A 14,849-nucleotide genomic window follows, 5' to 3' on the forward strand; every position below is an offset into this window, starting at 1 on the left:
GGAAAGTGACCGGGTGGAGGACAGTGACCAGGTGGAGGAGAGCGACCGGGTGGAGGAAAGTGACCGGGTCGAACAGCGACCAGGTGGAGGAGAGCGACCGGGTGGAGGAAAGTGACCGGGTCGAACAGCGACCAGGTGGAGGAGAGCGACCGGGTGGAGGCAGTGGTGGTTTGCAGAGAGTCCGAAGCTCCTGCTGCTGGAGCGTGGGACTGAATAATATGGGTTCATGTTGGAGTGAGATGTCTGTCACTAATAGACAATCTTTGCACATAGGTGGTTGTCTGAGTCAGAGGTAAATAAAAAGAACTGTGTGTTGTCCAGTTACTACTAAGGCTCATCTGTGTGGGGGAAGCCTACATCGGCAGAGACGTCAGGAGGGAAAAGACACCCGACGCTCTGCAGCTCCACACCTGGACGGAATCACATCGTTCTGTCTCAGAGGTCAGTGTCATTTAATAAACCTCTGCTCACACCATCGTCTCTTAAACATATCCACTCCCCTTTAACAGCCTGCAGCGGTGTGGAAGGACGGGAAGCTGTCTGCTCCCTGATTGGACAGTTTGATTAGTCACCATCCAATCAGATAGACGTGTAATGACAGGGACAAAATTCTCTCTCGCACGAAGTTTTGTGCTTCGCATCTGTGGACAGGATGTTTGCAAAAAGAGCTTCTATTATTTTCCACAAACACAAATCTTTCTCCCACCCTGCAGATCCTTTCTGAACACGGAACGAACTGGAATTTTTCAGGACGATAAATTTCATAATTCTTCCTTTTAGTCACATTTTTAATCCAGCGTTGTTTTATCTCATCCTTCAACTTGTGGAGCATCTTGCTCCTGCTCAAGACGTCCGTGGCCAGAAACACGCCAAGGCTGACCTGTTTGTGTGTAAAATAAATTTCCAATTATTGAAATGTTAATCAGGCAATTATCTCCACATAAAGCTTAGCGCCCCCTGGTGGTCCCACCACTCCATAATACAACTCAAAAAAATATATTTGAACTTCCTGCATCTGTCTACGAGGGGAAACCAGTCCAAATTGAAATACTGACATGGAAAACTGAATGGGTTTAAACTGCGATGACTGGGAGGTTAAAATATGAAGTTTTAGTGGAAGTCAATCGGACATTTTTGGTCCTCAGAGGGAGAATGTGATTCTACAGAAAAATATGAACATCTGATAAATTGTCCAGCTAATTTCTGACTCAACGACCCATCCTCTGGATATTTATTATGTAGAAATTCATTCTGTTCTTATCTGTTTTTAATCAATAATTAATACTAATATTTGAAGTGGCTTTTAAAGGGTTAAAATCCTGAAACCGACTGATGGTTCTGAGCAGCTCTGAAGTTATTGCTGGATAAAATCTTGATGTTTGATGAGGATTTCTGGCCATGGGGACACTAGTTAATGGGTTTAATATGTTTGTAAGAAAAAAAGAAAAGAAAAATGGATTAAAATCAGAAATCTAATTTGGTTTCAGAAAATCAGATTTTATTTTTCAGCCCTGATTGTTCGACTGACTGACTGATTATTCCACCTGTTCTGGGGGATCAGTTTTAATGACATCATGGGTTACCATGGAGACCAAACAACAGTGGCGTCTCCTCAGGGCTGGACATACTCGCTGTGACTGCTAGCGTACAAACAACGAAATCGCGGCGTGGACAAAACGCTCAGTACCGGAGGTCACCACCAGGGGCAGTACACCGCACCTGGACTCCGAAATAGTGAAAAGGTCCACGTTGTGTTTCCAGGGCATCAAACCAGGTAGGAGTGCTTATCGCTGTGCAGCGAGGACAAAAATCCTCTAGTGTTCTGTTCTATTCTATTCTATTCTATTCTACAGTCATTTAGCAGACGCTTTTATCCAAAGCGACCTACATCTGAGAGGAAGAACAACACAAGACAGGTGTTCGGGCCAATATTGCAACGCGTTACCTCGCCTCGACGAGAGCAGCCCATGCGCCAAACGAACGCTAGGAATGTGTGGCAGCCATGAAACGTATGCGGATGCACCGCTAACAGCGAGTATATCCCAGCCCTAAGATGGCGTCCACAGGAAGTGACATGCACACACACACACAGGAAGTGACATTGGCATTCAAATTAAAGGAATAAATAAAGACTTTTGGCCAGTCTGTGATGAAAGGATGAAGATCAACCCTCATTTCTCCAACAAGGAAGCTACACCTGAACCCAGTGATGTCCGAGACACCGGGCTGAACCCGGGTCCAGGTCTGGACCCAGCCGGTCTCCTGCCCAGACTGAAATCCTGGTGTCGGGGCTCAGCAGGGTCTCTACTGGCCCGGCTGACGAACACGGAGGGGGGCTGAGTGGACGCCATCTCAAACCTCTGCTCACCCGTGCTCCTGTTAGCTCGGGAGGCGGCGGCCTTCCTCTCAGTCCGGGGGTGGGGGGGACGGCGCGGGGAACGCCGTCCTGTGCGAGGAGGCATATCCGGGGGCAGCAGAAGACGAGGAGCCGAGCTTCGCCAGCGCCACCGGGATCTCGTCCAGAGATTCTGCAGAGTCTGAGTGGTACTCAGCTGGAGGAGCAGCGGCCTGGACGGGGCCCGAGGTCGGAGCCAGGGGGGGCAGTGAGGCCCTCAGAGGGAATGCTGGGAAGGGAAGCTGCTGACCCAGGGACACACTGGACACACTGCTGGGATCTGCAGGAGGAGAGCGGCTTCAGAAGCTGCAGAGTTTAGCACCATTCACCTGGTCTACCTTCCCCTCCCTACCTGGGGGCGGAGCTGCAGGGACACGGCGCTCTCTGGTCACCTCTGAAGGAACTGGACGCACCTTCTTTTTCTTCTTCTTCTGTGGAGAAACACGAAGCAGATTAAAACAACTTTATTTACATCTCACGATGTCAGTTACACGCGTGACCTGTGTTTACCTGTGAGGTTCTGTATGTGTTTGCTGCTGCTTTTTGCTCTGCAGAGATGGTGGGCGGAGCCTCTTCGTGCGTGACAGGATTGGACACGTTTCTGACCGTCCCGTTAACCAGAAACCTGAAACACACACAGGTTACTGGTTCTGAACTGGCCTAGTACCAACATCTCAAACACACATCAACCAGTAAAACTGGATCTGCTTCCATCTCCAGAGGAGGTTACTGTTTCCAGCCTTTTTCTTCATCTGCAGTTTGAATAAAGTTTTTTTTTCCTGCCAGACGAGGCTTAGGGCAAACAGTTACTAGAAATAGCACACACACACGCACGCACGCACGCACACACACACACACACACACAGAGCGTCCTCATGGCCAAAGAATTTTTATTGTGTTCGCCTTGTTTACAGCAGAGTAAGCCGTCTCCATGGCGACAAGATCCAGCCCAGTCCTGTTATGAAACGAAGAGACGTGTTCAGACCCAGTCTGCCTCAGCCAATCCCAGCAGGCCGGGTCTGACCACCAGAGAACCAGGTCAGAACCAGAATGGGAGGACTTACTCAGTGTGTCCCTGCACCACCACCACGGCTGGCTCCTCCACGTCCAGCTGGGGGTTGGTGTAGGCCAGAGTCCCCGCATAGTCCACATCCTGAAGGGGGGAGGACAGACAACCAAACATTAATCCTGAAACCCAACCCAGCCAGGCCAGAGCCAGCCTGTCTCAAATAGACCTAGGGCGCAGCTCCGCAGAATAATTCACAAAAATTCAGTCAAGACATGAAAGTCCCAAGTCCAGCAGTTTTTCAGCAGATCCTGGTCCAGGGGTCTGCAACCGTCGGTTCCGGAGTAGGCTCTTAACAGATGGCTAAACATGCTAAAGAGCTAACTGGTGTTTAAGTCCCACAGGTCCCCACGGTAGCGATGTGCGATACCACTCATTTTCTTTCCAATCCGATACCAGAATACAAGCCAGAATTGGTGATACCAATCTGACACTGATCCAATACCTATCCGATCCGACACCGATCCAATACCGATCCGATACGATACCGATCCAATACCGATCCGATACCGTTTCAATACCAATCCTATACCGATCCGACACTGATCCAATACCGATCCGATACTGATCTAATACCGATCCGATCAGATACCGATCCAATACCGATCCGATACGATACCGATCCAATACCGATCCGATACCGTTTCAATGCCAATCCTATACCGATCCGACACTGATCCAATACCGATCCGATACTGATCCAATACCGATCCGATCGGACACCGATCCAATACCGATCCGACACTGATCCAATACCGATCCGATACCGATCCAATACCGATCCGATCCAACACTGATACAATACCAATCCGACACTGATCCAATTCCGATCCGATCCAATACCGATCCTACACTGATCCAATCCCGATCCGATACCGATCAAAAACCCGATCCAATACCAATCCTATACCGATCCGACACTGATCCAATATCGATCCAATACCGATCAAATACCGATCCAATACCAATCCGACACTGATCCAATACCGATCCGATCCGACACCGATCCAATACCGATCCGATCCAATACGATCCGATACCGATCCAATACCAAACCTGTACCGATCCGACACTGATCCAATACCAATCCGACACTGATCCAGTACCGAGCCGATCCGACACCGATCCAATACCGATCCTACACTGATCCAATACCGATCCGATACCGATCAAAAACCCGATCCAATACCAATCCTATACCGATCCGACACTGATCCAATACTGATCCGATACCGATCCGATCTGATACCGATCCAATAGCAATCCCACACTGATCCAATACCGATCCGACACCGATCCAATACGATCCGATCCAATACCGATCCGATACCGATCCGATACCGATCCAATACCAATCCTATACCGATCCGACACTGATCCAATACCGATCAGGTACCGATCCGATCTGATACCGATCCAATAGCAATCCCACACTGATCCAATACTGTTCCGATACCGATCCAATACCAATCCGACACTGATCCAATACCGATCCGATACCGATCAAATACCGATTCAATACCAATCCGACACGATCCAATACCGATCCGATCCAATACCAATCCTATACCGATCCGACACTGATCCAATACCGATCCGATCTGATACCGATCCAATACCAATCCCACACTGATCCAATACCGATCCGATACCGATCCAATACCAATCCGACACTGATCCAATACCGATCCGATCCGACACCGATCCAATACTGATCCGATACCGATCCAATACCGATCCAATACCAATCCTATACCGATCCGACACTGATCCAATACCGATCCGGTCTGTCACCAATCCAGTACCGATCCGATACCGATCCAATACCAATCCTATACTGATCCAATACCGATCCGATACCGATCCAATACCGATCCGACACTGATCCAATACCGATCAGATCCGATACCGATCCAATACCGATCCGATACCGTTTCAATACCAATCCTATACCGATCCGACACTGATCCAATACCGATCCAATACTGATCCAATACCGATCCGATACTGATCCAACACCGATCCCGATCCAATACCGATCCAATACCGATCCGATACCGATGCAATACCGATACGACACCTATCCCGATCCCATACCAATCCGACACTGATCCAATACCGATCCAATCCAATACCAATCCTATACCGATCTGACACTGATCCAATACCGATCCGATCTGATACCGATCCAATACCAATCCCACACTGATCCAATACCGATCCGATACCGATCCAATACCAATCCGACACTGATCCAATACCGATCCGATCCGACACCGATCCAATACTGATCCGATACCGATCCAATACCGATCCAATACCAATCCTATACCGATCCGACACTGATCCAATACCGATCCGATCCGACACCGATCCAATACCGATCCGATACCGATCCAATACCAATCCTATACTGATCCAATACCGATCCGATACCGATCCAATACCGATCCAATACCGATCCGACACTGATCCAACACCGATCCCGATCCAATACCGATCCAATACCGATCCGATACCGATGCAATACCGATCCGACACCGATCCCGATCCAATACCAATCCGACACTGATCCAATACCGATCCGATCCAATACCAATCCTATACCGATCCGACACTGATCCAATACCGATCCGATCTGATACCGATCCAATACCAATCCCACACTGATCCAATACCGATCCGATACCGATCCAATACCAATCCGACACTGATCCAATACCGATCCGATCCGACACCGATCCAATACTGATCCGATACCGATCCAATACCGATCCAATACCAATCCTATACCGATCCGACACTGATCCAATACCGATCAGATCCGATACCGATCCAATACCGATCCGATACCGTTTCAATACCAATCCTATACCGATCCGACACTGATCCAATACCGATCCAATACTGATCCAATACCGATCCGATACTGATCCAACACCGATCCCGATCCAATACCGATCCAATACCGATCCGATACCGATGCAATACCGATCCGACACCGATCCCGATCCAATACCAATCCGACACTGATCCAATACCGATCCGATCCAATACCAATCCTATACCGATCCGACACTGATCCAATACCGATCCGATCTGATACCGATCCAATACCAATCCCACACTGATCCAATACCGATCCGATACCGATCCAATACCAATCCGACACTGATCCAATACCGATCCGATCCGACACCGATCCAATACTGATCCGATACCGATCCAATACCGATCCAATACCAATCCTATACCGATCCGACACTGATCCAATACCGATCCGATCCGACACCGATCCAATACCGATCCGATACCGATCCAATACCAATCCTATACTGATCCAATACCGATCCGATACCAATCCTATACCGATCCGACACTGATCCAATACCGATCCAACACTGATCCAATACCGATCCGATCCAATACCGATCCGATACCATTTCAATACCGATCCAATAGCCAATCCGACATTGATCCAATACCGATCCGATCCGACACCGATCCAATACCGATCCGATCCAATGCCGATCCGATACCGATCCGATACCGATCCAATACCGATCCAATACCAATCCTATACCGATCCGACACTGATCCAATACCGATCCGGTATCGATCCGATCTGATACCGATCCAATACCAATCCCACACTGATCCAATACCGATCCGATACCGATCCAATACCAATCCGACACTGATCCAATACCGATCCGATCCGACACCGATCCAATACTGATCCGATACCGATCCATCACCGATCCAATACCAATCCTATACCGATCCGACACTGATCCAATACCGATCCGATACCGATCCAATACCAATCCTATACTGATCCAATACCGATCCGATACCGATCCAATACCGATCCAATACCGATCCGACACTGATCCAATACCGATCAGATCCGATACCGATCCAATACCGATCCGATACCGTTTCAATACCACTCCTATACCGATCCAACACTGATCCAATACCGATCCAATACTGATCCAATACCGATCCGATACTGATCCAACACCGATCCCGATCCAATACCGATCCGATACCGATGCAATACCGATCCGACACCGATCCCGATCCAATACCAATCCGACACTGATCCAATACCGATCCGATCCGACACCGATCCAATACCGATCCGATACCGATCTGATCCGATACTGGTCCAATACCGATCTGATCCTATCCGATACAGATCCAATACCGATCCGATCCAATACGATCCGATACCGATCCAATACCAAACCTATACCGATCCGACACTGATCCAATACCAATCCGACACTGATCCAGTACCGACCCGATCCGACACCGATCCAATACCGATCCTACACTGATCCAATACCGATCCGATACCGATCAAAAACCCGATCCAATACCAATCCTATACCGATCCGACACTGATCCAATACTGATCCAATACCGATCCGATCTGATACCGATCCAATAGCAATCCCACACTGATCCAATACCGATCCGACACCGATCCAATACGATCCGATCCAATACCGATCCGATACCGATCCGATACCGATCCAATACCAATCCTATACCGATCCGACACTGATCCAATACCGATCAGGTACCGATCCGATCTGATACCGATCCAATAGCAATCCCACACTGATCCAATACTGATCCGATACCGATCCAATACCAATCCGACACTGATCCAATACCGATCCGATACCGATCAAATACCGATTCAATACCAATCCGACACCGATCCAATACCGATCTGATCCAATACCAATCCTATACCGATCCGACACTGATCCAATACCGATCTGATCTGATACCGATCCAATACCAATCCCACACTGATCCAATACCGATCCGATACCGATCCAATACCAATCCGACACTGATCCAATACCGATCCGATCCGACACTGATCCAATACTGATCCGATACCGATCCAATACCGATCCAATACCAATCCTATACCGATCCGACACTGATCCAATACCGATCCGATCCGACACCGATCCAATACCGATCCGATACCGATCCAATACCAATCCTATACTGATCCAATACCGATCCGATACCGATCCAATACCGATCCAATACCGATCCGACACTGATCCAATACCGATCAGATCCGATACCGATCCAATACCGATCCGATACCGTTTCAATACCAATCCTATACCGATCCGACACTGATCCAATACCGATCCAATACTGATCCAATACCGATCCGATACTGATCCAACACCGATCCCGATCCAATACCGATCCAATACCGATCCGATACCGATGCAATACCGATCCGACACCGATCCCGATCCAATACCAATCCGACACTGATCCAATACCGATCCAATCCAATACCAATCCTATACCGATCCGACACTGATCCAATACCGATCCGATCTGATACCGATCCAATACCAATCCCACACTGATCCAATACCGATCCGATACCGATCCAATACCAATCCGACACTGATCCAATACCGATCCGACACCGATCCAATACTGATCCGATACCGATCCAATACCGATCCAATACCAATCCTATACCGATCCGACACTGATCCAATACCGATCCGGTCCGTCACCAATCCAGTACCGATCCGATACCGATCCAATACCAATCCTATACTGATCCAATACCGATCCGATACCGATCCAATACCGATCCGACACTGATCCAATACCGATCAGATCCGATACCGATCCAATACCGATCCGATACCGTTTCAATACCAATCCTATACCGATCCGACACTGATCCAATACCGATCCAATACTGATCCAATACCGATCCGATACTGATCCAACACCGATCCCGATCCAATACCGATCCAATACCGATCCGATACCGATGCAATACTGATCCGACACCGATCCCGATCCAATACCAATCCGACACTGATCCAATACCGATCCAATCCAATACCAATCCTATACCGATCCGACACTGATCCAATACCGATCCGATCTGATACCGATCCAATACCAATCCCACACTGATCCAATACCGATCCGATACCGATCCAATACCAATCCGACACTGATCCAATACCGATCCGATCCGACACCGATCCAATACTGATCCGATACCGATCCAATACCGATCCAATACCAATCCTATACCGATCCGACACTGATCCAATACCGATCCGATCCGACACCGATCCAATACCGATCCGATACCGATCCAATACCATTCCTACACTGATCCAATACCGATCCGACACCGATCCAATACGATCCGATCCAATACCGATCCGATACCGATCCGATACCGATCCAATACCAATCCTATACCGATCCGACACTGATCCAATACCGATCAGGTACCGATCCGATCTGATACCGATCCAATAGCAATCCCACACTGATCCAATACTGATCCGATACCGATCCAATACCAATCCGACACTGATCCAATACCGATCCGATACCGATCAAATACCGATTCAATACCAATCCGACACCGATCCAATACCGATCCGATCCAATACCAATCCTATACCGATCCGACACTGATCCAATACCGATCTGATCTGATACCGATCCAATACCAATCCCACACTGATCCAATACCGATCCGATACCGATCCAATACCAATCCGACACTGATCCAATACCGATCCGATCCGACACTGATCCAATACTGATCCGATACCGATCCAATACCGATCCAATACCAATCCTATACCGATCCGACACTGATCCAATACCGATCCGATCCGACACCGATCCAATACCGATCCGATACCGATCCAATACCAATCCTATACTGATCCAATACCGATCCGATACCGATCCAATACCGATCCAATACCGATCCGACACTGATCCAATACCGATCAGATCCGATACCGATCCAATACCGATCCGATACCGTTTCAATACCAATCCTATACCGATCCGACACTGATCCAATACCGATCCAATACTGATCCAATACCGATCCGATACTGATCCAACACCGATCCCGATCCAATACCGATCCGATACCGATGCAATACCGATCCGACACCGATCCCGATCCAATACCAATCCGACACTGATCCAATACCGATCCAATCCAATACCAATCCTATACCGATCCGACACTGATCCAATACCGATCCGATCTGATACCGATCCAATACCAATCCCACACTGATCCAATACCGATCCGATACCGATCCAATACCAATCCGACACTGATCCAATACCGATCCGACACCGATCCAATACTGATCCGATACCGATCCAATACCGATCCAATACCAATCCTATACCGATCCGACACTGATCCAATACCGATCCGGTCCGTCACCAATCCAGTACCGATCCGATACCGATCCAATACCAATCCTATACTGATCCAATACCGATCCGATACCGATCCAATACCGATCCGACACTGATCCAATACCGATCAGATCCGATACCGATCCAATACCGATCCGATACCGTTTCAATACCAATCCTATACCGATCCGACACTGATCCAATACCGATCCAATACTGATCCAATACCGATCCGATACTGATCCAACACCGATCCCGATCCAATACCGATCCAATACCGATCCGATACCGATGCAATACTGATCCGACACCGATCCCGATCCAATACCAATCCGACACTGATCCAATACCGATCCAATCCAATACCAATCCTATACCGATCCGACACTGATCCAATACCGATCCGATCTGATACCGATCCAATACCAATCCCACACTGATCCAATACCGATCCGATACCGATCCAATACCAATCCGACACTGATCCAATACCGATCCGATCCGACACCGATCCAATACTGATCCGATACCGATCCAATACCGATCCAATACCAATCCTATACCGATCCGACACTGATCCAATACCGATCCGATCCGACACCGATCCAATACCGATCCGATACCGATCCAATACCATTCCTATACTGATCCAATACCGATCCGATACCGATCCAATACCGATCCAATACCGATCCGACACTGATCCAATACCGATCAGATCCGATACCGATCCAATACCGATCCGATACCGTTTCAATACCAATCCTATACCGATCCGACACTGATCCAATACCGATCCAATACTGATCCAATACCGATCCAATACCGATCCGATACTGATCCAACACCGATCCCGATCCAATACCGATCCAATACCGATCCGATACCGATGCAATACCGATCCGACACCGATCCCGATCCAATACCAATCCGACACTGATCCAATACCGATCCGATCCAATACCAATCCTATACCGATCCGACACTGATCCAATACCGATCCGATACCGATCCAATACCAATCCCACACTGATCCAATACCGATCCGATACCGATCCAATACCAATCCGACACTGATCCAATACCGATCCGATCCGACACCGATCCAATACTGATCCGATACCGATCCAATACCGATCCAATACCAATCCTATACCGATCCGACACTGATCCAATACCGATCCGATCCGACACCGATCCAATACCGATCCAATACCAATCCTATACTGATCCAATACCGATCCGATACCAATCCTATACCGATCCAACACTGATCCAATACCGATCCGATCCAATACCGATCCGATACCATTTCAATACCGATCCAATAGCCAATCCGACATTGATCCAATACCGATCCGATCCGACACCGATCCAATACCGATCCGATCCAATGCCGATCCGATACCGATCCGATACCGATCCAATACCGATCCAATACCAATCCTATACCGATCCGACACTGATCCAATAGCGATCCGGTACCGATCCGATCTGATACCGATCCAATACCAATCCCACACTGATCCAATACCGATCCGATACCGATCCAATACCAATCCGACACTGATCCAATACCGATCCGATCCGACACCGATCCAATACTGATCCGATACCGATCCAATACCGATCCAATACCAATCCTATACCGATCCGACACTGATCCAATACCGATCCGGTCCGTCACCAATCCAATACCGATCCGATACCGATCCAATACCAATCCTATACTGATCCAATACCGATCCGATACCGATCCAATACCGATCCAATACCGATCCGATACCGTTTCAATACCAATCCTATACCGATCCAACACTGATCCAATACCGATCCAATACTGATCCAATACCGATCCGATACTGATCCAAAACCGATCCCGATCCAATACCGATCCAATACCGATCCGATACCGATGCAATACCGATCCGACACCGATCCCGATCCAATACCAATCCGACACTGATCCAATACCGATCCGATCCGACACCGATCCAATACCGATCCGATACCGATCTGATCCGATACTGGTCCAATACCGATCTGATCCTATCCGATACAGATCCAATACCGATCCGATCCAATACGATCCGATACCGATCCAATACCAAACCTATACCGATCCGACACTGATCCAATACCAATCCGACACTGATCCAGTACCGAGCCGATCCGACACCGATCCAATACCGATCCTACACTGATCCAATACCGATCCGATACCGATCCAATACCGATCCAATACCAATCCTATACCGATCCGACACTGATCCAATACTGATCCGATACCGATCCGATCTGATACCGATCCAATAGCAATCCCACACTGATCCAATACCGATCCGACACCGATCCAATACGATCCGATCCAATACCGATCCGATACCGATCCGATACCGATCCAATACCAATCCTATACCGATCCGACACTGATCCAATACCGATCAGGTACCGATCCGATCTGATACCGATCCAATAGCAATCCCACACTGATCCAATACTGATCCGATACCGATCCAATACCAATCCGACACTGATCCAATACCGATCCGATACCGATCAAATACCGATTCAATACCAATCCGACACCGATCCAATACCGATCCGATCCAATACCAATCCTATACCGATCCGACACTGATCCAATACCGATCTGATCTGATACCGATCCAATACCAATCCCACACTGATCCAATACCGATCCGATACCGATCTGATCCGATACTGGTCCAATACCGATCTGATCCTATCCGATACAGATCCAATACCAATCTTATACCGATCCGACACGATCCGATTTGACACCGATCCCATACCGATCCAATACTTGGTACTGAAACTTGATGTGTTTGGAAAATCACTTTAAAAGCAGCTAGCTGATGGGAAAGGATGTGGTACTTCCACTTTTATAGAATACTTAAACACTGAAATTACAAGTAAATTACACAAATAAATATTTGTCTGTCAACACCTACGTAGTAAAATATTTAGATTCCATCAGTTTGAACAATGACAGGATTGATCTTATCGTCTTTCTATCCTAATTAATATTTTTCATCCATATTTTTACTTTTAAAAACCCCACAATGAGTATTTAATGGCACCAGCCTCTGCAGCATCCTGACCCACTGGATCCGGGTCCCTGATCTCTGTTCCGGCTGTACTGATACAGATATTTGTCTGCGTCTGCTAAATGACTGTAGAATAGAGAATATTTATTGCAGTATTTTCTGATTTAATAACCAGATTATTGCTGTACAGAACATGAAGCAACAGTCTGCATAACGAGGAGAACTCTTGTTGGTGGAATATTATGGCGTTTATTCAGTTCCAAAAGCAGCGCGCTTGAATACCGCCCGCGTGCATAAAAACAATGCATGCGCATGGGGATCACCGCGCGCGAGTACGTGATATGAGCGAGTAAATTAGTACCCGCGAGTTAAAACACACGTCGCGAGGAGGCATTTCTGCATTGCGAGGGAATAACACAGTATCTGCAAGCAGAGAATACCGATCAGATCCGATACCGATCCAATACCGATCCGATACCGTTTCAATACCAATCCTATACCGATCCAACACTGATCCAATACCGATCCAATACTGATCCAATACCGATCCGATACTGATCCAACACCGATCCCGATCCAATACCGATCCGATACCGATGCAATACCGATCCGACACCGATCCCGATCCAATACCAATCGGACACTGATCCAATACCGATCCGATCCGACACCGATCCAATACCGATCCGATACCGATCTGATCCGATACTGGTCCAATACCGATCTGATCCTATCCAATACAGATCCAATACCGATCCGATCCAATACGATCCGATACCGATCCAATACCAAACCTATACCGATCCGACACTGATCCAATACCAATCCGACACTGATCCAGTACCGATCCGATACCGATCAAAAACCCGATCCAATACCAATCCTATACCGATCCGACACTGATCCAATACTGATCCGATACCGATCCGATCTGATACCGATCCAATAGCAATCCCACACTGATCCAATACCGATCCGACACCGATCCAATACGATCCGATCCAATACCGATCCGATACCGATCCGATACCGATCCAATACCAATCCTATA

At 47.9% G+C, this 14,849-nt stretch overlaps 1 protein-coding gene across 1 annotated transcript in view; it reads right to left on the reverse strand.

Moving 5' to 3' along the window:
• Window positions 1–1,395: 1,395 nt before the first annotated feature.
• zdhhc1 (zinc finger DHHC-type containing 1) overlaps window positions 1,396–14,849 on the reverse strand; it is a 56,946-nt gene continuing 43,492 nt past the window's right edge. The window contains 5 exon segments of the mRNA XM_041990648.1: window positions 1,396–2,423; window positions 2,425–2,675; window positions 2,748–2,826; window positions 2,906–3,020; window positions 3,460–3,548. Of these exon segments, the coding sequence (XP_041846582.1) occupies window positions 2,172–2,423; window positions 2,425–2,675; window positions 2,748–2,826; window positions 2,906–3,020; window positions 3,460–3,548 (786 nt within the window). The 3' untranslated portion in view covers window positions 1,396–2,171.

The sequence above is a fragment of the Melanotaenia boesemani genome, chromosome 1 (assembly GCF_017639745.1).
Source record: "Melanotaenia boesemani isolate fMelBoe1 chromosome 1, fMelBoe1.pri, whole genome shotgun sequence".
NCBI classification, from domain to species: domain Eukaryota; kingdom Metazoa; phylum Chordata; class Actinopteri; order Atheriniformes; family Melanotaeniidae; genus Melanotaenia; species Melanotaenia boesemani.